This window comes from Mugil cephalus, chromosome 6 (genome assembly GCF_022458985.1).
Source record: "Mugil cephalus isolate CIBA_MC_2020 chromosome 6, CIBA_Mcephalus_1.1, whole genome shotgun sequence".
In the NCBI taxonomy this organism is placed as follows: domain Eukaryota; kingdom Metazoa; phylum Chordata; class Actinopteri; order Mugiliformes; family Mugilidae; genus Mugil; species Mugil cephalus.
Genome location: NC_061775.1, coordinates 13,220,497 through 13,248,480, shown reverse-complemented (window position 1 = coordinate 13,248,480; position 27,984 = coordinate 13,220,497). Strand labels below are relative to the sequence as shown.

Here is a 27,984-nt window from a genome sequence, read left to right as displayed (position 1 = left end):
AAACAGAGGGCACTGGCTCTCCCTGACTCGCTGAAAGTGTAATATTTGTCATGATCTTCCAAAATGACTTCCCAGCCTCTGCAGCTATCGCACACTGAAAGGAGCCTTTGTCCTGCGCAGGCCGCTTGCGCTGCAGATTGACGCACCTTTGTACTTTGTGCATCACTTGTCATTCACACTCTACGGTTCACCGTATACCGTGGCTGCACATCTGTTTCTCTCACATGGCACTGTTTGAGTCACAGGCGCTGCCTTAAATCAGTGAACGCATGCGATCCCTGCCACAGCAGCCTTGGCTTTGACAGTCGGCGTGAGTTACAGTTACAGTTTTTGCTGCCAAGAGCCAGGTATCACTCTGAGAAGTAGTTTGCGTGACTTCTCCTGTGGACCTCGTCTTTGTAGAAAAATATTTTGGTTGTGGCTGCAGAACATGCCCAGTAACAGCCTGAGCTAAAGTGGTCCTCCAGAATGTGTTGGTAGCAATTGAATCTTTCAGTAATCCACTTTTCGGTATGATTCAGCCATTCAAAAAAAAAAAAAAAAAAAAAAGGCCTGGATGATTAGAAATAGAAAGGCTTACTTGCATTCATTCGGATATAATAGGATTTTAAGTCACAGATTATATCGCAGTCAGAACAGCATGACCAATTTATTTCTTATCTGCTCTGTTTCTCTAAACTCATCCTGTGACATAGGTAAGTGTGCGCATTTCTGGAAAGTGTGTCTATACTGTGGGCTGCTGTGGGTTTTTCTGACAGCACCAGCTCAGTGACATTTAAAGGATGGTGTCGGTAGGTACCACCATCTTCTGTGGTGTGCCACTGAGTGGAGCATGTCAGTGCCTTATATGGCGTGTGTGAGTGATGATCGGCAGGTTTTATCCTGTTCTTTTAACAAGCCCATCTTGCTGCTCGTATGTAAGCTGCCCGCGCCCTCAACTTTTGGCAGAAGCTATCGTGGAGGAGGCAGAACATGACACAACTCGGAACGCCCACTAGGCCCGCTATGAATTCATGCATTGTGAAATCGCTGACCTGTTTTATTTACATGGGATCAACTGGACATTGGGTTGCAGGGCATGTGTGAGAATGGCTTCACTCACTGCGTTTGGGGCAGAAAACTTTTTCAGCCATAAGGTCTGTTCAGGATTTCAGTAAAAAAAAAATGTCTCTACATGAACTCAAGTCAAAATATCTTCTAGAACTAGTATTGGTCATTCAGTGGTAACGAGGACTACACGTTAAAAACTATTGAATTGAATTGGGGTCGCAAAATTTTTGGTTGATTAGACATTTTTTATATAAATCTTTCAGTCACAGTTTCACACACTAGAGCACAACACTAGACCTGTCAATCTAAGCCTCCTGTTCACAGTACGACCCGTCCCCATCGCTGCTAGGCCAATCACAAGGCCGCATATTACACGCTGGCTCTGTCAGGTCCAGCCTTTTCAGTCCCCAGATTAAATCCCAGACTTTAGCAACATTAGCAGAAGAGAAGCTAACTGTGCATGGTATATAAAGTATATGTATGTTTATGTTAACTGCAGTTGCATGGCCACCCTATTGTTGCAATAATGTTTGAAATAAAATAATATTTAGGAATATTTGAATCTGCGTATTATATGAATAGCTTAATATTGAATGCCAAATGCTAATAATGTCTATTTATAAATAGCACTAGGCCGAGTTTAATATAGAACACATAAATTAGGTAGGTGGTCCCGACTTAATCTCCCATCATTTGAATGTCCCTAGTGTGTAAAAGTACATGGCAGTGAGTGTTTGGGTTGGATGACTGAACTTTAAGCTTCAGGCAAGGTCATGCTGATTAGTGTGGTGGTACTAATCTGCTTACTCAAGACCCCACCGGAGAGTCACGGTGTTTCCTGACTCTCTAAATTAAAGCGCGTTAATAACCTGTGGCATGCTCCGAAGTGTTTGACACCCAGCAAGCCGGTCAGCCGTTCCACACGCTCCACACGCTGTGACTGGCCACCAGCAACGGGAAGGTGCGTGCATGCACGACCCCCAATTAACCCTCCCGGATTAATCCCCTGGTCTCCAAACCGCAGCTCCTCTTGTCTCATCTCATCACTCCCACGGCGTACATTAAGCAAAGCCCCGCTTCCCGCTGACTGTACACGCTCAAATTCGACCCGCTTCTCCCGGTTGACGTCTTCTGTTTTTGTTCACTTTTCAGCTGGAGCTTGAAGGTGACTTCCTGTAGACCCACACAGAGAGGGAACGGTTCGCCTTCGTCACACTGGAAGGATAATAAAATGGCGAGAAGATCCCACATCCCCTTCTTACTCCTCGCAATATTTTGTCTTGCATCTGCAGGTATGTCCCTCTCTTTACTTATATGTTGTTGAAGCTAATTACCACCAGAGTTACTCAACTGTTATGACTTATATCTCTACAAATAATTACATTCCTCTGAGCCAGCCAGTTAAATCCAATGCAACTCAGGAATGCTCTCTTCAGGAAAAATTTATATTTACTACACACCAAGCCTTGAGGTGATGTGATGTCAATCAGTTTTCCCACCCTGTGGGATTTTCCCCATTCTCCCAGCATTCTTTCTAGACAGTGCTTGTCAGAGTCATCAGTACAGGGGATTTACATTCGAGAAAGTGCTGATTCATTCAATCCTAATACAAAACTCAGCAGGTCTCGTATCTGTCTGATTGGTTGGAGTGAGACTCAGATACTGCCTAAAGCTCAGCATGTTACAGCAATGAAACTAACAAACCAAAGGGAGAAAATAATCAAGAAAGAACGGTCTATCAGTCTATCAGTGTGTCAAATTAAATAAAGTGGAGCTTGGAATGTGGCCACTTACTTCCACAACCCACCCTACAAGCTTTACTTTATTTATCTGTGGCTGTATCTATCTTTGCGCACTACTTAGTCACTTCTATCTGTTTTCGATTGTTGATTGCGCCTGAGATTATTTCTGCAGGAGGCGATGACTGATTGATGTAAGATGTAAGGTCAAAAAAAATGTCATTTCAATTTCATTTCTCAGTTTAACCCTAACCCTGACTCAATTAAAGAACCTTCGTATTGTGATTTGACGCACTATGATAACTTTAAAGACGCTTGTTGGCATCATTTTGCTGCACTTTTCTGGGATCGTTTGCTATGCCTGTGACCGTGACCAATCCTCTGGGGTTGTGAATGCCCTGGAAAAATTTGGCCCAAATATTTTTCTGAATGAATATATACAAAGAAAATGTTGACCTGCTGCTCACCTTGTGAAGTGAAGTTAAGGGACCAACAAGGAATCAAGTCCTTAAGATTCATTCTCTGAGGAGCTGGATTATCTGTGCTCAGTCCGATTCAGGGGATTGCCAGAGTCAAGTGTTTCAGTGTTTCCCACAGAATTCGATTACATTTGCGGTGATAGCTCTGGCATGTTTGCATGTGGAAGGAGGCACACCCAAAAATTTTTAACAGGAATTATTAAATAATACCTATTTCCATTACTGGTTCTCCCATTGAGTAACATGTTGTCTGCTGTCCTCCTCTCCCGTCTTCTCTCTCTCTGTCTCTCTTTTAATTTTTAATCAGATTAATCACAGGGTGCTGCGGATTGATTTCAATTAATTACGCTTAAACGCTGTTCATTTTTAAGCTATATTAGTTGTGTTTCAGTTCCCATGAGAAAAAACAGACTCAAGAAAGAAGTGAAGATGCGCCCACTTAACCTTCAACAGTTCCAACAACACAACTTTAAACAACTTCACAACTTTTTTGTCTCTTTTATTAAACAAACATTTATCCACATTAACGTGGCCCTGTTACTCCTCCGCAGCTACTAAGACAAACTAACTTGTTGACATTGTCCAAGAGGGGAGCTGATTCCACTGCTTATTTACAGTGTTTCCTGCAACTGAGAACAGTCTCTCCCCCGGAACAGCGGTTGAAGGAGTGGACGGATATTTGAAGCCAGCATTGCCAGCTTGTCTCTGTCTTGGTTTGTCTCAAACTGCGCGAGGCGTTAGCCGAAGTGCTAGCGGAATCCCCTCAGAACCCAGAGTCATACAAACGTTTGTATCTCCAAACCTCCTCAGTTATCCTTACCCATTCTTTATTGATCCAAAACAACCATTTTGAAAATCGCGGCAGTGGAGAAGCGGATGAAAATACTATAGCTGAAACACGCTACGACCACGCGGACCAATCGCAGCTCTTGCGCTCTGTGTCGCCACAGCGGGTTGCTATGTTTCTGGGTAGGTGCACGTTAGCTACGTATGCTTCGTGTTAATGCGGTATTTTAAGCTGGAAGTGCTTTGGTGAAAAGAAAACGCCTTCCTGCAGAGTGTTCATAGTACTTCATTAGACTGTTCCATCTTGTTTTTTTGTACTCAAATTTCCCATGGAGAGGTCTAACCTGCTGTTTAGCCTCTTCCATCTTTATCGGCTTGTTTCCGCTGCCTGCACTACTATTAACTGCCCGTTTGCGACGGTAACTCTACTTGGACAAACTAATGTTCAGAGTCATTCTGCACTGCAGATGAATTGATTGCATTAACATTTTTGATCAGATTAATCGTAATGATGGTTTAATCTGTGTGAATGTGTTACTTTCAGCCCTAATATCTATCGCATCCCATCTTCTACTACCACTTAATCACTACGGTTGTCAGGGTTTCTGGAGCACATCCCAGCTGTCAAAGTGTGAGAGGCATTGTACACTCTGGACAGGTCACCGGTCCATCACAGGGCTAACACAACACAGAGACAGACAAGCATTCACACTCACACCTGCGATCAATTTAGAGTCACCAATTAGCCTAACGAGCATGTCTTTGGATGGTGAGAGGAAACCGGAGTACCCCGGAGAAAATCCACACAGAGCCGGGGGGGAAAGACAGAAAGGTAGATTTAAATCTTCATTAGCTACAGTAATCTCTTTCCGAACGTCTTCTGCTACCAGATCAGTGACTGGTTGCGACCTGGAAACATTTAAAACAACCCAACTGGATAGCCAATTAGACTGGTGGAACCTTTCAGCTTTCCTGTATGTTTTCTTGTTCGGTACCTGGAATGTCGTCCGCAGGGACTAGGGAAGGGGCTTTTGAATCGTTTGAATTGTTTTCTTTAAGTCCTCAAACAAACATTTAGCTTCATATTTAAAGAATTGACATTAAAGCTATGCACACGCAAAAGCGCTTGATACTGAATTGTAGCACCACATACACAAAGAGAAGCTCAACTATGTCTCTTAATACACCACATATAGAATTGGACAGCCCGCTCAACCAAAGTCTGTTTGCAGGAGACACTGCATTTGTCCCCTTTGTACCCGATAAGTAGTTAGGAGTTGCGGCCGAACCATTATCGGTTAGAAGTGGGTGGAGTTTCAAGTACTTGGGGTGCCACTAGATGTAATTAGTGGAACTGCCATCTTAACATCCACACTGGTTTCAAAATACCACTGTGGTTTTCTTGTCTTGGTAAGTCGACCATAACATTTAGTTTTCTGACCTAAGCTTGACACCCAGCCACACAGCGTGATGAAAAATCTGCCAAGCTAGCTGCAATCTGGCACAGGCCAAATTGATGTCCTGTGTACAGAGACGTTTTTTTTTTTTTTTTTTTAAACCTACTGCTCTGTCCTTGACCTCACTCCAGCTGTGGACTGCAACATCTTGTGTTATTTTTCTGTGGCAGCGCAGGAATAATTACCCCATAGGAGGCGGGCTGCATAACAAGCGCTCCAGAAATGCGTGGTTCGTGTTTTTCATACTTTCCGTCTGATGGCCGCCATAGGTTATTATTCCAAACGTGCTTCCCTGCTCTCTGGAGGTTTGAACTGCGCTCCGGCGAGCTGACTTTTGTACGGACAATAGCGGCGTAGTCAGTTTGCGCTGTGGGTAGAGCAAACATAATTTCTCCCACAATACCAGGATCTCGAACACAATGAAGTCCTGTATGAAGTTTTCCTCTAAATTCTTCCTCGTTTGGCACGGCGCATTGTTATGCTGCGTCACAGGGGACAGATATTTACAGTTGGACAACCAAATGCCCTTTCCTCTAATGTGCATTGGCAGTGAGTCTACGTGTGGATTTACTGACTCCCTTGAGTTATACAATCACTTACATTTTCAGAAGGGCCAAATAACACGTCTAGGTTCAATTTCAAGGTTAAAAACAATTCGGCTTTGACCTGTTATACATTTCAACAATTAATTTTTATTCATCTTTTTATGCACCATTAAATCAGCCTCCTTTCTTTTCTCTTGCTAACCACCTCTATTATCTCACAGCATCTGTGTAAACAGTCACATCTGCCTTTAAACTTGTCAGAAGTGCTCTTACGTAATGTTTAGATTAGTCTGCAATGAGTCTTCTTTCAGCGTAATGCAATCCAGGATCAGAGCCTCCCGTAACTCTTAAAAGTCAAACTGAGAGCACCTTGACGTCCATATTTCTTTCTTCTTTTCTTTTTTCTTTTTTTTGACATCCATATTTCAGTTCTCTGCTCTGGTGTTTCACTCCGCTTCTTTTTTTTTTTCTTTTTTGCTGTTTAGACCCCCACCACCGCACACACACACACACGCGCGCACACAACAACTACTATTTTGTGGTTGCCCCATCCTCCGCTTGCCATAATAGTAACTTTGAGAAGGATATATTATGGTTGTCTTTGGATTTTGTAGTGAAATAAAGTCTGGCAGGAGCCCTGCCAGGTATTAATTTGACGCACTTGCCAACAACGGCTCCGGCAGGATGTTGGTTATATTAGAGGCACGAGGCCGAGCCGGTGGCTCGCTGAAAAAGATATAACAGAGTGTGGAGCGCGTTTCTCCTTTCCGTACCGTCTACCCTGACTTTACTTATCGCGCGGCTTGATGAATGGATTATGAGGTGATTAGTCTGAATGTGTCTAGAGCTATTAACTGCGAACCGCATAGGTCGCCACAGTCCAAATGTTCAACTTTCAGGCTTGACGGTAAACAACTCAACTATCTGTCTGCATTTTTGAATACCCTTGGCAGACAAGAGTCACCGTGATGCCAGAAGTGGTTGTAACGTTTTTTGTTTTTTTTTCTTCCCCTCCCCACAGTTGAGCAAAACGTCTTGTCTCTATGTCCGCAATGCTTACTTAGGGCCAAAATGCATTGTGCAACCAGTGTAATATGAGAGGGCAGCCAGTACGAGGAGGAGGAGGAGGAGGGAGGAAGGGTGAGGAGGAGGAGGAGGAGAGAGGCAGGCGCAGGCGTGGGTCGTCTGGTCCAAGTCGACACACTCCACACACGCACGGCGTGCCAAACCGACAAAGTCCCTTCCAGCGTGCTAAACCAGATGTTGCCCAGTGATTCATGCGAGGAGCAGCGGAGCAGCACAGCACAGAGGCAGTGCGGTGTGAGGCAGAGTGGCTGGGATGTTTACATAGCAACGGGAGTCCTGAGTGTGTCTAATTACAGCTCTGCCCTCCTCCACGGCGAAGCCTTTATCTTAACAGTGCTGTCAAGGAGGTGGCACTCATTCTGGCCTTGTCTGTTTATAGCGTTTGTTTATTTAATGAAGGCAACCCCTAAATTAACCAGTTTAATTAACAGCGCCATGTAAACCGTAGCGCCGGGGCATTTAACTCACTCGCAAACTCTTTTAAACTCACAAACCAATGCCGGTAAAGCGCACCTAATCCCGATCCTCCGCATCCATCATATCTTTTAAGACAGTGCTTACGCAAGTCTTGCAGGAGTAAACCCAATCCCGCCCCCTACCCTCCCTCTCTCTCTCTCTCCGTAGTTCCAGTAAGCAGGCGTGTAAATAATTTTAGACAAAGTCGGTAATAGAAGACAGCTGGGGTGATTGTGCGCTTTCCATTGTGTTTCATAGTAATGTGAAAAAAAGCAGCAGTGAATCTGGGGAGAGTTGGATGGAGTTGGAGAGAGAATTATGTGGATGGTGACTTCATTGAAGAAAGAGAGGAGTAGTAGTAAAAAAAAAAAAAGAAAGAGACAAAAAAAGACTCCCTCTTTTCAGATAAGCTTCAGAAACAGAAGCAGCAAGAAAATATATTTATATGTATGTGGCACTCGCTTTAGTGTAGCGTGCTTCCATCGTTTTGCAATGGCGCCGAATTTGGGTGTGTGACTTGGAATAACCCCGATTATGGGATGTTAGCTGAAGGCCTTTAGATGGTGTCTTTCATCAGACCATCCCCTCCCGGGGCCTCACCTTCCCCACTCCATTTCCACCAGATGACTCCCGCTGAAAGACCATGTCCCAGATTTGGAATGATCCTCTGGAAAACCGGAGTGTCCGTCCAAAAAATGACAGAAGGTCCTTCTCCGCGCTTGATACTTTCAGATCACAAACACACATGCTTGGAATTACTCTCCATTTCCACTTGTTTTTCAGAATTTCACATATAATTGGAAGGCTGGTTTGTTGTGCTGCGCGAAGTGCCGCGATGGTGAAAAAAGCCTAGCCCTGTCATTTGAATCATCTACATAGCAACAAATAAACAACTTTAAACACTGTAATTTGGCAACACTTGTATTTCCCTCAAGTTTGTAGCGTTTTCAACATTATGTATATTGTGTGCGTGTATGACCAATGTTTGTACTTCCTCCAGGAATGCTCCTGATGGCTTATTTATTGTCTGGTGTCTGATCTAACCAGCCGGTTATTCATCACACTTTCCGTTTGTTAACTGTCCAGTTAAGGCGCCCTCCCACGGCCCCTTTTGTGCGCGTTAACACACGAGGCAGCATGGCATTTGACAAGCCGCTCTTCTTCTTTGTCCTCCCTTTTTTGTGAAGTTCAAGAAGCCCGGAGGAATGTAGCCTCTTCCAGCGTTTGTGAAAGCTCTTTCACCCTTGAACCTCAGCGCCACCTCTCTGCGCTGGGCTCGCTCGCTGGCACAAAGGCCCGGCATTGTCTCAGTGTGTGCCTTCTGTTGACGGCAACCTGCTGCTTGTCAAAGGCCCCTGTTATTCCATGAGTACTGATGAAGGGAACGACATTTTCCGGGCCGAGTCTTGGTTGCTTGGTTGAAAAGAAAAACACAGGAGCTTTTACAGATATAGCTAAATCTTCTCATATCCCTAACCTAACTGAGCAGCACGACTTTTTAGTGGATATTAATGGGTGTGTTTGTCTGTTTTTGTCAATTGAATGCACTAAATTTAATTCAGTTTCTTAAAAACACAATAATTGTGATGAAGATCAGTATGTAACATGGTACAATAAACATTCAGTTGTGAGTTTTAGAGTAGAATGAGTTGAGGAAATCGTACAGTAATGTTATATTTCTGTATTTTAAATTATTGTCGGATATGTAGTCTTGTCTTTGCTCTTAACTTATCTCCAACATGTTCTCTAACCTCTGTACATGACAACTTTTGTTTTAAGAAGAGAGTAACTCAGCCACATGCGTTCAAGCTGAACTCCCACCAGATCCACTCTTCATTACATCCACTCGGCGGATTCTATTAAACGCTTTACGTTGACGGACTCTGGCAAGGCAGATGATCCGACGCAAATGAAATGAGGGATGTCAGGACGGACAGGACAGCTGACCCCGGGGCACAGCTCCCCACAGCTTCCCCTACTGGCTCTGAATCTTTGCGGCTGCAGACGAAGAGGCTGCTCCCAAACCCCCGCCAAGCTGCTGTCAAAGAACACGGCTTTTGCAGGCATCTATGATTGATGAGAGAGATGCCCCCCGGAGCAGCGGGACAGATATTTCTCTCCATTTGCTCGGCTGCGTTTAGTTGCACGCTGTTGACTGTGGCGCTCATCTTATTGTGTCTTAATATTCGTGTGACGGCCTGATTGAAACCATCTCACGCGATTATGATATAATTGTGCCGCGCTGTTGCTATGGCACGCTCACGGCTCAGAACGCGACAGTGTTGCTTCATATCTGAACCCTCTTTTACAGAAAATCATTAATGTGACTTTACTTTTTTAAAAATTTTTCTTACTTTGTACGTACTGTGTGCGTATTCGGGATATGTGAACTAATTTCGTAACTTTTTAGATCGTTAGATGAACAGCCCGTCTTTGTTTCGTGACTCTCCTGACAACTTTTTTGTTCTTTGATGTTATAGGTTCAGACAGCACATGTCAGCGCCCATCAGTAAAGACATACAGTGGCAGCGCAGCCAGTAAAGTCTTTAGTTGCATGCACACATATGCTCGATCTCTCCCAGCTGTCTCACTTTACACAGTGGCTCCTGTGTTCCTCTGGGAGTTAGCCTTGTCATCTATCTCTTCAAAGCCCTCTGATTTATGTCTGCGTTTAGAGGTAGGGAGAAATGTGCCCACTTCTGTCTTCTCTGCTTGCGTGTGGCTACATACGCTGCTTGTAATTGGTCATGTAGTTTTTTTTTTTTCTTTCTTTCTTTTTTCTTCCTTCAACCGATGTTGATGGTTTGCCAACAGGTGCCCTCCTCATCTGTCTGATGAATAATAACCAAATTCACTGTCGGGGTTTCACCCACCTGTCATTCTGCAGGATATATAAACTACTGAATCATTATCCAACAAAGTTATTGTCCTTTAAGATAAACTCAGAGCCTGTTCTGTAGCTGGCAGAGAGAAATAACGCTGTCCTTTCCCCCCATTACTCAACAACAATAGAGTTTCCATTTGCTTATCATTTAATGAGATTAAAATAACTTCTTCTCTCGGTTAACTATGTTGTTATCACCTTCGAGCAGTTAATCACCATTTGATGCAACGTACAGAGCTACTGCTGCCCTGTAAACGCACTTGAGATATTTAAATTCTTATGCGGTGCAATCATCGCGTTTGTACTGCAGCAGGACAATGACCTTAAACATGCCGTCAGCCACGAAGAGCTAGAACAGGGAGTACTGCTGCACACTGAGCCATGTTCCCAGCATTGTGATTACCCCTCGAGATCTGGAGTCACACGATGAGACTGAAGACTCTGAGTAGGAGAGAGGAGCTGTGGAAATTTTCCTGGAACGGCCTACCTGCCAAGTAACAGAGTGTGCTTAGTGCACCTATGTGAAGCTGTGCTGTTTTAGACCGCGCTCAGTCCTCGCATTAACAGCTTAAACTAACTGAAGGTAGAGGTGTGAACACACCCAGGACGCACAGAGATCGAGTGATCCGATCTCGGACCACATTTGGAGCTGGACTCTAGGACGCATTTCAGCTCATTCCTTTGGGAGTGTGGACACACAATGCGTCATGGGTGGTTGACGCATTAAAAACCGCCTACTCAGCAGGGATTCATCAGTTTTGCTTCATTCATTTAGAAAAATCACCACCGTAAGCGGTGTCTGCTGTTTATTAGTAATCCATTGTTAACTAACTAAATAAGAAATAATTCTGAAAATGATTTAATATCAGTGAACTATTTGGTCATTTGGGATTTGGCGTTTTTCTGTAACTGCTGCAGGATTGCGGCGCGTACGCAGCTTTCCACTCCCTGTATTGTGTCGGCATCTACAATGACTAACATCAAGGCAGTAACTAATAACTTAAGGCATGTGCTTTTAGGGAGTGACAGCTTACACCAAAATATGTGTCATCTCACCAAGTCATCACACACACACACACACACACACACACACACACAAAACCGGGCCTTTAATTCAATGATTTCTTTTTCACAAATGACAGAATTAAACTGCTTAAGTTTTCACATCTGTAATTTACTGCCTCGGCACCTGTTAACATACTTGGAAAACAAAGCATGTCTGCTTGCTCAAGCATACAGTCTAGTAGATAAAATCTAACCCAATAAAATAACTGTGTTTTTTTTTCAATAATTTTCCAGTTGACAAGATTACCGCATAAGTCTACCAATAAAGAGTGCTGAGTTGATATTGCGTTACAGGCAGATTTGCAGGATATCTGACTCAGGTTTCACACTTTGATGGGGGAGTTTACAACTTCCCTAAAGTAATGGAGTCCGGGCCCGTCGCTGCCCTCCTCCCTTCAGCCCTTTCTTGCTTCCTCCTCTTATGCATCCGATTTTACAGTCCACAGATAAATCCTTTTCATAGGCAGCCTAGCGATGTGAACTTGCACTACCCTTATGAAAGGATTTACTCACTTCCTGTAGTAGTGGCTCAAGGTTCAGGGGTGAGTGGGCTGTGCTAATGTCAACACTGCAGAGCTAGTGATTCTTTAGGCCGTAGCCCCTTAGGAAAACACAAGCGGGTAGAATATTATTTTCCCTAAACTGGTTTGTGTGGCTCACGGTCCATGGGAATCATGCCCTGCAGTAAAAAGGAAAGAGACCAGAGGATTCATTTAATTCCTTTTTTCATATGGGAACTGGCATACCTTATCTAGGGAGCAGATATATTGAAACAGAGCCACCCCTATGTTTTACTTGGACTTAAGTTTGCCTTATTATGTCTTATCGGTCAAGTATACAGTAAGAAAAAAAAAATGCAACCCCTCAGCGTAGTCCTCACATAGTTGTTTCTTAGTTTTGGTGACTAAAAGGAAAACAATCGAACTTGAAGGAATACTGGGAACTAGACATGTGAGGATGTGTATGCACACACGGGGGGAAGGTTCTGTTTGTTTATTTTCGGAAATGGCTTTGTGGGAATATCTGATTTGTCCCTAACTGGCACACACTGACATCACTTCCTGTACCCAAGTCTTGGCTCGGTGCCGCACTGTGGAAGGCAACAAAGTGCATTCTCTGGAAACAGAGAGGCTTATCTCCAGCGTGATAGGAGAGGATTGTATTGTTAAATGTACTCCACCACCTAGCATTGACGGTTCTGCTCTCGAGGCTTCCCATTTCAGTGGTAGTAAAGATAAAAATACGCGGTCCGAACATTGTAAAATTAACAAAAAGCTCATTTTAGATATGGAGGCCAGTCAGATTTTTAAATAGAGAGCAGTTTTAATGATACTATATATAAGATGGACAATTTTCCCTAAATACAAATTAAAATTGCTCAGTGAAAAAATAAATAAAATAAGGCAACTGGCCAATTTCAACTGAGAAAGAGAATAGATGTCTTACTGGGAGGTAAGGGAATGGAGGATTTTTCCAGTATAATAAGAAGAGCAAATAAAACAGCTGCAGCCGTAATTGTGTCAATATACAGTTTTTACTATCTCATAAAGTATTTGTGGTTATTTATATATGACCACACTTTCCGACCAATACGTTATGTTCCATTTATCAGAGAAATAAAATACAAAACATATTACAAACTCATTACAGCATTACTACCAGGCAACTCTTATTTGTTCCCCCCCAAAAATCTTGTAATTCTTGAAGATATTTTTTAAGTGTGTTGCCTGTTTTGTTATTTAGGCTGGTTGACATCATTTTTAAGGCCTACGTAGCAACCTGTAGTTTTCATATTGTCAATTTACACTCAACAGCCATTTTATTAGATACACCTTGCTAGTAAAAGGTTCAACCCCTTTTTCCTTCAGAACTGCCTCAATTCTTCATGGCATACTTTCAACAAGGTGATGGACACATTCCTCAGAGATTTTGGTCCATATTGACATGATAGCATCAAGCAGTTGCTGCAGATTTCTCGTCTGTACATCTATGATGCCAATCTCCTGTTCCACCACATCCCAAAGGTGAAATATTGGATTGAGATCTGGTGACTGTGGAGGCCATTGGAGTACAGTGAACTCATTGTCACGTTCAATGAACCAGTTTGAGATGATATGAGTTTTGTGACTTGGTGCATTAACCTGCTGGAAGTAGCCGTCAGAAGATGGTACATTGTGGTCATAAAGGGATGGACATGGTCAGCAACAACACTCAGGTAGGCTGAGGCAAAGTGTGCCAAGAAAATATCTCCCACACCATCACACCACTACCAGCAGCCTGAACCGTTGATACAAGGCAGGATGGATCCATGCTTTCATGATGTTTACACCAAATTCTGACCCTGATATGTGAAAGTTGCAGCTGAAATCGAGACTCGTCAGACCAGGCAACGTTTTTCCAATCTTCTATTGTTCAGTGTTGGTGAGTCTGTGAACTGTAGTCTCAGTTTCCTGTTCTTAGCTGATGGAAGTGGTACCCGGTGTGGTCTTTTGCTGCTGTAGCCCATCTTCTTCAAGGTTGGACGTGTTGTGTGTTCAGAGATGGTATTCTGCATTCCTTGGTTGTAACCAGTGGTTATTTGAGTTACTGTTGCCTTTCTATCATCTCCAACCAGTCTGCCCATTCTCCTCTGACCTCTCACATCAACAAGTCATTTTCGTCCACACAACTGCCGCTCACTGGTTATTTTCTCTTTTTCAGACCATTCACTGTAAACACTAGAGATGGTTGTGCATGAAAATCCCAGAAGATCAGCAGTTTCTGAAATACACAGACCAGCCCATACCATATCACGTTCAAAGTCGCTTAAATCCCCTTTCTTCCCCATTCTGGTGCCTGGTTTGAACTTCAGCAAGGCTTGTAGGCTGGGGAAATTTGTAAAAATACAAAGCACCATTCCTAATCCTCTTCATTGTAATGATATAATAGTCTGGAATGACAGTCAGGAAAGTGATATTAGTGTTTAAATCACGCTATAGTCCAGAAGTAGCCTGCCAAGGACTGTGAAATGTGTCTAGTGACTTCACTGCCTGGATCTCACACTGTTTAAATATATCAAAAGTGAGTATTTGTCCAGTCTCTCTCCCTCTATAATATGGATTTACTAGCTCAACGAATTACCACGAATACTACCAAAGTCAAGCCTGAATCCATTATAGATAATGAAGATTAATAGAAGAATATAATTCATATCTTTTTACAGAAAATACACTTTGGTCGCACGTGCTCTTGTCATTCAATATCCAGTGTTTTTGTTCCAATCACCCTCCGTCTATTTGATATTAAGCCCCAAAAAGGCATAACTAAAGAAATAAACATTGAACTCGGGGTGGTTAGGGAGAGAAGAAAAGTAGGTTAAGGTGCATGTCAATCACTGGTGCTTGTCTTTCATGTTCAGGGGCTTTACTCATTGTTTAGAATCAGTCACTCCGCGGGGAATCTGGGTCGTGAACTGAGGAGAAATTATGCACCGCTAAAAACCGCCACCGGCGCACAGGAACATGAAGGGCCAAAAAGAGATTTACAATGCGAATTTGAGTCAGTTGTAGTTTCAGATCACTGCTTGTAGTTTCAACTACTTTAAACTCATTAAATGGATATTTGAGGTATATTTAAAGGGTATGGTTCAGCAGCCCTGCTCCCTCAAGTCACAGTTTAGCTGTTTTCTTCTCCTACATTAATGCTGTTTGACATTTTATCTGCTTTTATCTTACTTTACGAATAGTGTTTACACCTCCACCTCACCAGACTGAAACTGATACACTTGTTTGTCTAACTAACCCGAGTTGCATTGCGATCTTGTATAGCACAATAAGTGATACAGTCATGGCAACCGGGAGTATCAAGCTAAAGTAGGTTGTTTAAAACTCAGCTTGAGTCATTGTTGCTTCCTGTGTCTCTGCCCACATACAGTCAAAAAGAGAAAAAGTGGCGAGGCTTTATTATCTCAATAATGACTTTAATAGCTAAAACCACAGAATTCTCCTAAACGATTATTTTCCGGAATGAGCCTCTTCAGTTGTGAGTTGAAGTCATTTGAACATTAAAGGCAACTTTCGATTGTGCCTGCGCTATTTGCTAAATGAAGTCTTATCTATTTCTGAAGCTTGGGCTGTTTGCTGCAGGTGTGCCTGTGCTGCCAAAAGCTGTTGGAGGGTCAGTGGGTGGTTTTTAGGCTTGTTCAGACCTTTGTCAAATGGAAACATTTTCTCTCAGATCTTTCCATTGTCGGTTAAGTTCCAGAAGCATGCAAAGTTGTTTTTTTTTTTGTTATCTGTGATAGAAGTATGCTTAATCTCCACGGGGGATTTTTTGTTATTGCGTACATCACAACAACTAGAGAATGGACTTCGACGGGCGTTCAGACATTAGTCACATGTTTTAACTTTGTATACAGTGGTAAAAAATGTTAAAAGCTTCACTTATATGACTGTGAAATGTGATTTAATTGGATTGGATACGATGTTAATGTTGAGTCTGCTAGGCCCGATCACATCTTGGCTGCGTTGTCTGTTCTAGCTTTTGCTCCCAAAGCCTCAACAGTTTCTGACATTGTCAGACTTAAGCCGTTACAGCTTTCCTTTTTTTTTTTTTTTGGGTTGACTGCCAGGTCAGCTTGTCATAACTGACTGGGTTAAGATAGACTTACAGATTAACATAGGTCTAGTACTATTTGTCTCGTGCATCTTGCAGCGTCTTGGATAACGCTTGCTCTTGTATTTTAAAATGAATCTGCAGCGTATAAAGATAAAGTTAATGTAATATGCAGAGGTTTGGAGATACTTCTACACCAAATGCACTCAAATAATTTGAAGCTGTGGGGTCATCTCAGTGAAGACGTTTTAGACCTCACAGTATTAGATTTACGTTTAGACTCTGCTGCACCTATTGGATTAAGGAGATATTTGCGGTATAGTCTGCAGAGTGTCTGGTGGAAGCAAACTGGACTTGTTTTTCAGGCAAAGTGAACAACAGCTTCTCTCATTCCTCTGCTGTGGGCGTTTGGCCAGACCAGCTAAAAGGCAATAGCAGCAGCTGGACAGGACGCACTCTGTGCTCCGCTGATGGCCGAGGAAAAAGAAAGATTACTGAGAGAAGGGCAGGCGCAAGCGGGGGAGAAGGGCAGACAGACAAGGTGACAGCAGATGCAAAGCTGCAGCGGGGCTGGCAGATGCTAGTTTTATTTCCTCTATAACTTTTCTCTGGCTTCCGTGGTTGTCGGCTAATGGTAATAGCATAACATATCTGATGGCAATAGAGCTCAGTTGATTTCAGTTTGATATAACCACTGAAGACATAATTTTTCTCTAATCCAGTTGTCAGCAACAGACTACCTGACAAAATATACATTTGATAATAAGTCTAAATCAGTTTCAAGTTAAAACTGTAAACTTGCCCCGTGTGTCACCAGAGGAATGGCCATAAAAATGAAATGAGATCTGATATAAAATATCTCCCATTTCTTCCCTCTTAGGGTCAACAACATTCTTAGTTATAGTCTGTGTATCAGATCAGGACTCTTCTCTGTGAAGATTTCCTTTGTACAAATGGAGATTTGGACGGATCCTGAACATTAAGCCCCTGCGGACTGTGACTATGTACTTCGCATTTTTATTAAAACACAAGCTTTTGTTGTTCGTTGATACACTTTGCCATGGCAACGTCTTGTAAAAAGCAAATAATAGAACAGAACTGAAAAGTCAGGGATTTCTCCCAAATCACGAGGAATCTTCTTCTGGGAATAATGAATCGACTATTTCCATAAAAAGTTGGTATTTGTTGGGATTTCTTGCTTCGGGGCAGTTATTGAACCTTCTGGGCCGTCTTTCCCAGATTCTGCATGAGCACGCCACGCTGAACGGCCTACTTTTTCATATTTTTTCATGTTTTTTTTTTTTTTTCAGTCATTTCCGTCTCTGCTCTGTTACATTTTAAACACTTTGTAAATCAGATCATTCCCCTACCAGTTTTGTAATCTTTTGGCAGTCTCCCAGAAAGAACTACGTTTTTCTTTGTTTGTCTGGCAATTGTTTGTTATTCTCCATGTGTGAGAGGAAAAAGTGAGTTGAAGTGCCCTCAGACGTTTTGTGGGAGTGAGATGTGATGACATGGATAGGGAGGGAATAGGCTGCAGTCCTTTGGGAGGAAAAGGGAGGGGGGTGTTAGGCGGGGGTTGAAATACTGATGCACCACAGGTTTTTGCCATTAGGATTTGTGCTTATCGCTTCAGTCATGTTGCCATGTTTATATATATATATATATATATATATATATATATATTGCGGGTTTGCACTGAATTCCAGGTAGAGAATATTTGTTAAAGTATGGGGATTTGTCTCAGAAGACAAATATGGTAATAATATCACGTCTGTGTTTTTCTCACAACAGGGAGGAGGGGGCTCTGCCATACATGATCTCTGGCTTTGTGCTGATCTAACATAGGCTTATTGGACGGCACGGAAAGAGAAAACAATAGCTATGTGTTCGGAGAGGAGAAAAAAAAAAAGGAATAACTTTTCCCCCTAGCTGTACCCCACTGCTGAGGCACTGTGTTTTTAGAGTCAGTTGGGGGGAATTTAACATTGTTATCTAGCTGTCTTTCAATTTAATTATTTCCAAATGTTCCATCTGATTGCTATTGGCAGCCTTTGGATGTTTAGTGTGATGTGTTTGAAATGTGAGCATGCCTTGGCTGGCATAAGGCTGCAAGTTAAAATGCAAGCTCTGACCTTGGGGAAAAAGAAAAAAAAAAGAAAACCTGGCCACATACGTTCTCATAGTATACATGACTTTGTAGTGGGGGGGGGCAAACTGTTAGGTACTGTTTGGTCAGTGAAACCTCAGCAGCACGTTTTGTACCAGCCTGACTCTATGGGAGACGGTTCTAGGTGGAAGTTACTCACTGACTCTGTATTTTAATACATTAGTTTACGTCCAAGAAGCTACCAAGCTGTGGTGACCACCTGAAAGCGTGTGGCAGCTGGAAGGAAGGAAGTTAAGCTGTAAACAAAAATGAATCTGGGTTTAAGTCAAGCTCTCCAGACATTCATAGGAGGCTGTACTGCTCATTACAAACGGCTGTGTACAAAACTCAGATGGAAGCCCAACAAACCAGACTTCACTGTAGTCACTTCCTGCTGCCGGCTGCTCTGTTTGACAGTTTTGTTGCACCTCTCAAGTGCTTGAGCTCCAGTTTTTCGACTCCTCTGCACGGGATGACGTATATAGATGTGGACAGTGAGGACTAGGTCGTTTGTGTAGACCTTTTTCACCTCATTTTTCTAAATCTAGGACACAAACTGTGATTAAAGGTCAAATGTGACTGTGTGGCTGGCTTATATCTTTCATATTTGTTACTCAGTCTATATGATTCAGTAAGACATTGAGAAAGGGTGCATTGATTGTATGTACAGCTTGTGGGCTATTGTTGCTTTTCTGAATGAAGATTAGCTGTAGATAAAATACATTCACCACATTATCTGTGTCTTTAGAGTAATGGGTGGCATTGTGAATGATCAGTTCCCTGGAGTGACTAAATGTTCCTTCATTTTCCTATAGATGGATAGAGAGATGCACATTTGGTTGTGTTTGATTCACACAGTTCCTCTTTCTTTCCTCCACTTAAGGGCCTTTGTCTCGCAGCCCATGTGAGCTGCTGCCGGTGGGGACGGGACACCCGGTGCAAGCTGTCCTCAAGAGTTTCACCGCCCTCTCAGGGTGTGCAAGCAGGGGAACCACCAGCCTGCCCCAGGAGGTCCACATCATTAACCTCAGAGGGCATGCTCCAGAGGGACCAGACAACACTCCGGCAAAAGTGAGTCATCCTCAGACCGTGGACTAAAATAATCCACTGAGAAACTTTGCACACAACGTTTATTACTGAGGTTTGAATGATAAAAATCCTAACAATGTATTGGCAGATAGTTTTGTATAGTCTTTTGAAGTAAATATTCCTACTTTGCTCATTCCCTCATCGTCCTTCGCTCTGTTTAGAGGAGGTTTCTTGGCAGAAGCCACGGTCCCATATACTGTATGTGGCCCGGTGAAGTTCATTGACGCGTCCCCACAAAACAGGAGAAATAGGGGAAGTAATGTAGCCGGGGATCTTCTGGGTCATGTGTTGGCATGTCAAGTATATACTTATGCAGGTCAGACAGTAGTACAGAGACAAGCTGCTGACTAGATTGTGAAATATTTTACTAGAATGTTAAGAAACAGTAGTCAATATAACTCCAACATGAGCTCGTCTCTGACATCAGCGACGTCGCTCACGCCCATCACATCTCTTCGCTATATTTCCTCCACTTTGTCAGTATCTGCTCTGAAAACCCGCGACTCCACTCCATTTCTGTCCGACCACTTATTTGTTTTGAACCGATCTCACCGGTGCTCTCATTCTGTCAGCACATCTCTCAGCAGCGTTCATAAAAGTGATGTCAGAAACGACAGAGACCACTCCCTGTCTTCAGGTGTTAATACGGCGCATTTTGTGGCTGCACTCTCAACCATCTGCCATAGCTTGACAATGAATCACGGGGGCCGTCAGCCTTCAACAAAAAAAAAAAAAAAAACGCTGCGTCTGGAGTTTGAACTGTACCAAGTATCATCCCCCTCGGTCACAGTGGTGAGAAACGCAGCATGTGTGGACTTGCCATTGCCACTTTGCTGCTGAAGTAGACTTAAGCGTTGCCGAGGCCAACGTATAGAAACGCTGTGTGTGTGAGTAAGCTACACCGCGAGGTAAATAAAGAAATTACTCTGGCTTCAATGGCTTCCTTTGTTCTCAAACGTTATTGTGTGAACCTAATTTACAGAGTTAGAGATTATAGGTACTTATACTATTTGTCTTCTCAGTTTAAATCAAATTATTTTTTACGGACTTTAAAATTGTGTTAGACTTATCAGTACACGTTGAATAGCCCGATGACAAATTGAGAGGAATGCAGTGTACTGTGTACATACCCAGCTATGTATGTACACAGAATTTTCTAGCAAAGTTTACTTTTCATGCATGATCCTCAAGAAAAGCAGCGTAATCTAGATGAAAAGTGAAAAAAATGTTCTTTAATACACCCTTTTGTGAAGCTACTTAGGGTCAAAGCTGAAATTGCCTTTATCTTGCATCACAAACAGCATAAGATATCTTTCTGCAATTTAATTTTACTGGTGTTCATGTGCAATAAGTACGAAACAGGCTCAGCATCAGCGCAATACAAAATGAGCTACCCTTATTTGTAGATTTTTAGCGGATTTAAAGTGAGATCTTTTCTAAATAGCATCAAAAAGCTTGGTGTTTGGTGAAATTAGACACATTTATTGTGTCACGCTGCTGTATTTGTGTTTGTACCTGTAACCATTAATATTATCCTTGAAAACATACTGCATGCTCCTCGGGGTACAGCCTAGTTCTTTTCATCTGGTGTCAAAATTGTACGTAGCCCACAAGACTTATGTCTAAATATTGTTTTCACTTGCTCTGGAAATCTTCCTGTCGAAAGTGATGATCCAGGTAATGATTCATAAACACAGTCAAACTGGCAAATACTGGCAGTAACATGTCTCAGTCTTGAACAGTTTATTTATTGGAAGTTACAACAAAGTGAAAAGAGGCGAACAGTCGAGCTTTGTGCGTTCGTCAGTACAGAGTCGTCACTATTGACTTAACTACACTTTCCGGAGCTCTCGCCCTGATTCTCTTTTAGTTTAGCGAGCCAGATCTTCAGACGGTGCGTGGAGGCTTAAGTTTCTTTGTTAAGCTGCACACAGAGTGTTCCTGTAAAATATCTAGAGTCTGTGAAATTCATCTCATGAGGTCAGTTTGTCCATCTCTTGGTAGCCCACCACCTCGACAGTCAAGTGAGGACTAAAGCAGAGGAGGCAGGAATCCAGCTGTCTGTTCCCCCTGCCTACAGCCTTGGCTGCGGAAAGTCACCCTGGCTCTGGATGAGATTAGGTGGCCCTGCAGAATCTCATTCTGTTACTGGAGGTGTCTGCTTATGATTAGATAAGCTCCCCTAAAGGACACTCGGGCTCTCTGCCCACTCTGATCTTGATTGCATTTCCATCTGTACGTGGGCACCGACTGCACTGTTAAGACGCAGGTCCTTCCTCAGCCTTCAACGGTCCTGCATCGGAGGGCACGCAGTGCGTCACGCCGTGGCTTCATTGACACAATCTGTCCCTGAATTTTCATGATTATAGAAGGTGATAATCCCGTGGAAAAAATTATACCTTGAAATAAGTGGAATCTTTAAATCCCTGGCCCCATTTAGTGAAGGATGTTCTCTCCAACCCTCATGGAAAAAAAGACCTTATTGCTCTTGATTATTTGTACTTGGAACACTAGAAGTCTGTCATTAAACCTTTTCCTTATTTCTGAAAGCAAATAAACCTGAAAGAAGTTGCTCTCATTTCTCTCTCATTTGCTGCAAGTTTCTGATCTTACGTCCCGAAAAGAAACGGTGTCTTTCAATCATTGAAACTCAATGATTTACTTTAATGTCTAACAGTAGCACGATTTGGCTTCTAAGGTGCCTCATAAAATTTTGTAGCATGCTCCTTTGCGTAGGAGGATGAAGCTACAGATGTAGTTAGTTTAGATAAACTCCAGTTTCTGTAACAGCCTCCCAGTTTCAAGGCAAAACAGAACGCCCGAATAAGCTCAAAACACTGCAAAATGATCAGTTTCTCATCTGTGCATCCATACTTTTTTTAAATAATAAGACATAACTAAACATACAGACACTGCAGTCAGTTTAAAAACGGTTTTCAAGTAATAAACAAAGGTCGACCTCCATATATATGCCGGACAAAACAAGCGTAAACATCACAATAATGACTCTAGTCCGTTGAGAGAGGCGTTTAATTTAATTTGCATGAATATTTGAGTTTGTTTTAGTAGTGTAATCCTCTGACTTTAACAAAGTAAATAGGGGTGGATCAGATCGAGGCTTTGCACTAAAACATGACTAATTATACAGATCAACAGAAGGAATTCAGCCTCTAGTACAAGTCTGCTTCCAATAATGCCCTTTTGCCTTCCACAGATGAATTAAATAAGGACGCACATGGCCACTGTTTGAGGAAACAGGGCATATTTACTCTCAGCAAATACATGATTCTGGTCTCATCACAAGTGTAGATTATATGTGAAGATACTGGTGCTTCCGAGGAATGTTTAATTCAACTTGACATTGAAATATTCAGGGAACCTTCTTAATTTCAGCCTTTTTGTCCAATTTTGTTGTCGGATTTCGAGGTGCGCAAATTGATCCCCCTCCATAATTGGTCTTTTCCTGTATTTGCTTTGGCGAGGGTAGCCCTTGCTTATTTTCTAAGTCAGTAGAGAGGTGCCTGGTCAGTGTGTGATTATGTAGATTTTTCTCTGAGTTTGCGTCCTCACCGCTGCTGCTGCTGCTGCCGCTGCTGCTGCCGCTGCTGCTGCTGGGGGAGGAATGTCTGGGGCCTCGGAACAGACTGTATTTGGATGTTTTGAATGACGACCTGAAGCACAAGAGGTGCCTGTGGCTGAGCTTTGAGTGTCTGGGTTGAGAATCTGGTGGGGAACACGGTGTGCTCGAGCGACTCTCACAACATGTCTGCAAAGCCTTGACCAGGTAAGGGGAATAAATCAGCGGCTGCGCATGGCGTGCATGGGCTAATATGGACAAGGGTAATCCCATGGTCAATTTCAAACACACTCGCGCAGTTGCACGCATCCTGCAGCTGCAATGTGTGAGGCCTGCTTCACATCTCTTTCACATCCGTGTGTGAAAGTCATGGCTTGCAGTTCGTCCATATTTTAAGTAAAGACGTGAGAGCAATGAATTGCTTCCTGCCTGGACCAGTGAACCCATTCTGTATGGGTATTAACCAGTGGGTATGAACTGTTATCCACAGAAAGAAATGCACAGCTGGGCCTGAGTCAGAATACACACTTTGGCTCCTGGCCAATTTCCACACCAAAGTAGAGTTATTAAGTGCAACAGAATACCTCTGTAGTGACTGTGCGCAGTGCTTCGTCTGGGAAAAGCTGACATTTGCAGGACATGCGTTGACCATACAATAACAGCCAGTGGCTAAAAAATATATGCTAATGATTCAGGCAGGCAGCCCCAAGCCACCCCCAGTAATATTTTTCAGTTTAGGAGTTTGTAGGATTGAAGCTAAAAGCTGTGCAATCAACAGTTTCCCCTCATTGTCTTTGCATCCAAAAGAATCATGTGTGTTTTTTTAAATAACTGGTATTTAATACGGTCTCTGCTGATTTAAATTAACAAGTAACAACAGCTGTTCGGCTCTTGTTTCAACATAAAAGAATTTATTTGGAAAGTAGCAGAGCTGAGTTTCTAGAGTGTTCCCGCACAGACATCAAATGACTCAAACAGCTTCCTAACAAAGTCTTTAACTGCCTGGTTCACGTTCCGGTAATTTCCGCAAAGAAATGAACAATTTATTGTAATGAACTGATAAAATCAGAAATTTATATCAACATTTGTAATAGTCACAGTGGGTGCAGCCTCATTTCACTAATGATTCTATGGTTTGCCGTTTCCTTCTATGCTGTAAATAGGACACATTATTCTGAGAAATTAAATGCCACGAATATCGTTTTCCAACACTACAAATAGTATTTTTATCAATGTTTTAGTAGTTTCTAACGGGGAACAGCTCAACTTGTAAACTGCATTTATAGTTTTTCAGTTTATATGATCATCACAGCTGATACGTACAGTGTACTTGAATATACTGTTTCAACTGGCGAGAAGAGAAAACTAAAAATACCTCTTCACTCAAACTGATAGTCCTACAACCAGTCAGAGCGACAAATAATATCAGTTTCACTCAATCTCACATGACTGCTCCTCTGTTAAGGTCAATATCTTTTATAACGTACACAGTAGCCCAGTTTATACACCTCTTTGATAGCAGCCATTCTGTAGCAAAGAACTTCAGCTGAAGTTCAGATGCTCCGATGACGTACAGTATATGACCCCAGCCCAGCACATCTTCACCGGGGAGAAGGCGTCGCAACCGGAACAACTCCAGACTGAAACTCCCCCTCAAATATTTTGTGAGAACGTAGAGTTCTAGTTGTCTTCCAGGCTTGGATGGATCACCTGGAATTTATGTACATACATTCAAAAAGTTTAAAACGTAATGATTACGGTACCCTGTTGGCCTCTTCTTTTCGTGCTACCGTGGATTTGCGCTAATTAGTAAACGCTAACATGCTGTTATAACGTGATGATAGTATAATATGATTATCTAAGTGGTGATAATGTTAAATGTTAGCTTGTCTGTAGAACCTTACAATAGTCTGATTTTAGTGTTTCTGTTATTCGTAGTACTGGTAACATTGGTAAAGATTAATTAAATGATATTTCAGCAAATCAAACCACTTCTCAGTCACTTTCTTGTATATCCTGAAATAATATTCTCCCCAGACAGTATCCATTGAGCATTGCCAGACAATACTGATTGAAAAATGCGGCTTACAGAACTCTTTTGCGATTTCAGCCCCCCCCCCCCCCCCAAAGCTCTGGGATATTATTCAGTATCTCTCTATAACAGTAGGCTGTTGTTTCATAGACTCTTCACTCTCCATTTCAATAAAATGACCACTGACAATGGCTGTCGTCCAGGCGACTCTGAAATAAAGCGTGATGATTTCTTCAGCTTCAGTGCGTCTTCTGATCAGAGTAACAGAAAACCCTTTGCTCTCCTCTACCCATGTGGGAGGGAAACATGCCAGAGGAGCGGTATCCGTGGATAGGTCAACTAAAGTGACTGTGGGCTGGACTGGTAAACCATAGTAAAGCCTGAAGTGCCAGGTCGTATTTCAGGAGGAGGTGTTTTCTTCAAATAACGGGCAGGATGATTTTCATATTTTCGAAAAAAGCTGAATTACAATTTATAAAAACAGTCTACTCTTGCAGTTTAAGAGCACAAAATGAGAGTGAGTCAGTCTGACCTGCACTGCAGACTCTGCTTGTTGCTCGTATTTCATCCAAGTTTTAAACCCCTCGGGATTTTGAGGCAAAATATCTTTTCGTGGGTTGACTATTGACCTTAAGGTGTTGGTGTTTTGCCACTTAAGCTCGTACCAAAACAATGACCTCACCACGAAGTATTATTTTCTCTCCCTTTTGCTCTGGTTTAAAGGAGACGGTATCATGCTTGAACATTTTTCCACATGCTTCTTCTGTCACAGCCTAAAGTGTCCTTTCGTACCTCGCAAACACATGTGCATTAATGCTTGCCAATATTGCCGACGCCTTGTTCCCAAGTCGAAGCGGACTGTCGACGAAAATAAACAGCTCAAGAAAGAGGCCTGTCGGGGCATACAGTTTGGTGATAGGGTAAAAAATAAACAAAAGGGGCCGGCGATATCTCAAATCGCCCGTCTTTCTCTAATCAGTTTACCAAAGTCAAACATCAAACGCAGCCACTGGCTCTGAATCAGGGTGAGGCAGAGCAGATGATTGTTTTATCAGCTGGAATTCGCTGATATCTTACACTGTGAATGACTAGCTGGAAGAGCTCACCGGACCCAAACAGCTGGCGAGAACGCTTGCACTGATATGAGCGGAGCTAGCACACAAGACAAACTGTACGCACACCAATCCAGTGATGTATTTATTTAAGCGTAAAAAAAAAAAAATAAATCTGCATTTTAGAGGATGAATTGTGATCTTAAGGTTGTACTCCTCTCAGTAAGTAGAAGATAGCACATTAAGCCTCCCCCTGGCATGCTAGCATGTTAGGCTAACTAGCTTTCTGCTGTATAGCAGAAGGAATGTTTGACCGAATAGGATCAAAGTCCAACCCAACATCGCACTGATTCCTTGACAAAAACTAACAAAAAAAAATTCAGTCAATCCTTTATCTTAACCTGACCTCCTGACCCTCGTCTGCCCCCACCCCCCAACCCCGCCGTTTCACTCCTTTTTATATTTTTCAGCATGTTCTGCTATTCTGCCATATCACTTAAAGATTGCTATCCAGGCGCCCCATCTCACTTTGACGTCTTTTCTTTTTTTCTTTTCTTTTTTTTTTTTCCGTCTTGGCATTTAGCTGAGTGCAGACTGATTAAAATCACAGTCCAGGGGAAAGGCTCCAGGTAGCATCCCCATCTCACTCAAATATGTGGGTGGCACTGATAAGAACCTCCCCTCCGTCACTGAGTGCCCTTGCCCCGGCTCCCCTTCCCTCTGTACGCCCTCACTGATCCAGAAAAAACCAAGATCCAGACAGACAAGGCGCACGCACATACATGCAACATAAGATAACAAAGTATGATTGGTCCCAGACCTTTTTTAAGCTAACTTCTTAACCGGGTTTCTAGCCAGCCCTGTGTGTTTTCAACTATAGCAGTGTTCCAGGGTTTAGCATTCATCAGTTTGTCCATCTAGTTTAGTGTCTGACGTTGTTTTTTTGTACTCTTGGATATCAAAACAAGCCAGCCAGCCATTCTCATTAGTGTCACTGGATGCATTGTTCTTTCCTACTTTCTTTCCCAACTTGCTTATTATTTCCTGGGAGGGAAAGTGCGCTCTCAGATTATTCTTACTTTTTGGCTAATTAAAGGAAGTTTTTTTTTTATTTTTTTTTTTTCCGAATTAAGAGTGCTCATCAGGCACACTTAATTAGCTCTGTCAATAAAGGAAACTCCCTTTTCCTGCAAGGATGCTGAGCCGAGCTGATACTGAGCTTTGGCTGCAGCGTGACTGCTGTTTACACGGCGCAATATTTCAGCATGAAAGTAATGGTGGTATCACATCACAAGGTAACTTGATGCACAGCTTTTATGGAGCACACTTGAAACACGGTGCAACTTAGTTTGCTTTAAAGGTCATGAAATTACAACCACATGCTCAAGACAGAATAAACAAATCACCCATTACAATTTCAGTGACAGCCATCAGCAGGATCTAAATCCAACCATGTGGCTTTGTTAAACAATAAAGGTTTTGTATGATTTATCTTTTCTCTTTTTTGTTGCCCTTGGCCCTGTTTTTGTTGTTGGAGGTGATTCGGAGCTTAAAGTTGATACGGATTTTGTGTTTTTTTTTTCTAGCATGTTCATTGTTTACACATGCTGCCACCACTAATAGTAAGCTTTGTGACGGGCCTTGCTTATCCTGCTACAGCTGTCGTCCCTAGTGTGGAGTTTAATTTCAGTAATGTGATAGGCCTACACAAGCCTCCATCCTGGACTGCTGGCAAACCCGCCCCTCGACTGTAACATACCGCCTGGACCCCCAAAGCCCTTTGCCAGCCTTCTGATAATCAATCAGGTGTTGCCTCCTGTCCCTAGCAGACACTGAAGATAGTCGCCAGCACCACGAACAACTCAACGCCACCTGATCCTTGCAAACACCACAAGAGGTACTCTGATGCCTGCTGCTTCTGCACCTCTTCTTTCCACACCCTGGC

At 42.7% G+C, this 27,984-nt stretch overlaps 1 protein-coding gene across 1 annotated transcript in view; it reads left to right on the top strand.

The window, feature by feature from the left end:
- tgfbr3 (transforming growth factor, beta receptor III) overlaps positions 1-27,984 on the top strand; it is a 67,583-nt gene that overhangs the window by 2,974 nt on the left and 36,625 nt on the right. The window contains exons 2-3 of the mRNA XM_047586974.1: positions 2,203-2,342; positions 19,173-19,360. Coding sequence (XP_047442930.1) covers positions 2,282-2,342; positions 19,173-19,360 — 249 coding nt within the window. The 5' untranslated portion in view covers positions 2,203-2,281. The remainder of the gene's footprint in view (positions 1-2,202; positions 2,343-19,172; positions 19,361-27,984) is intronic.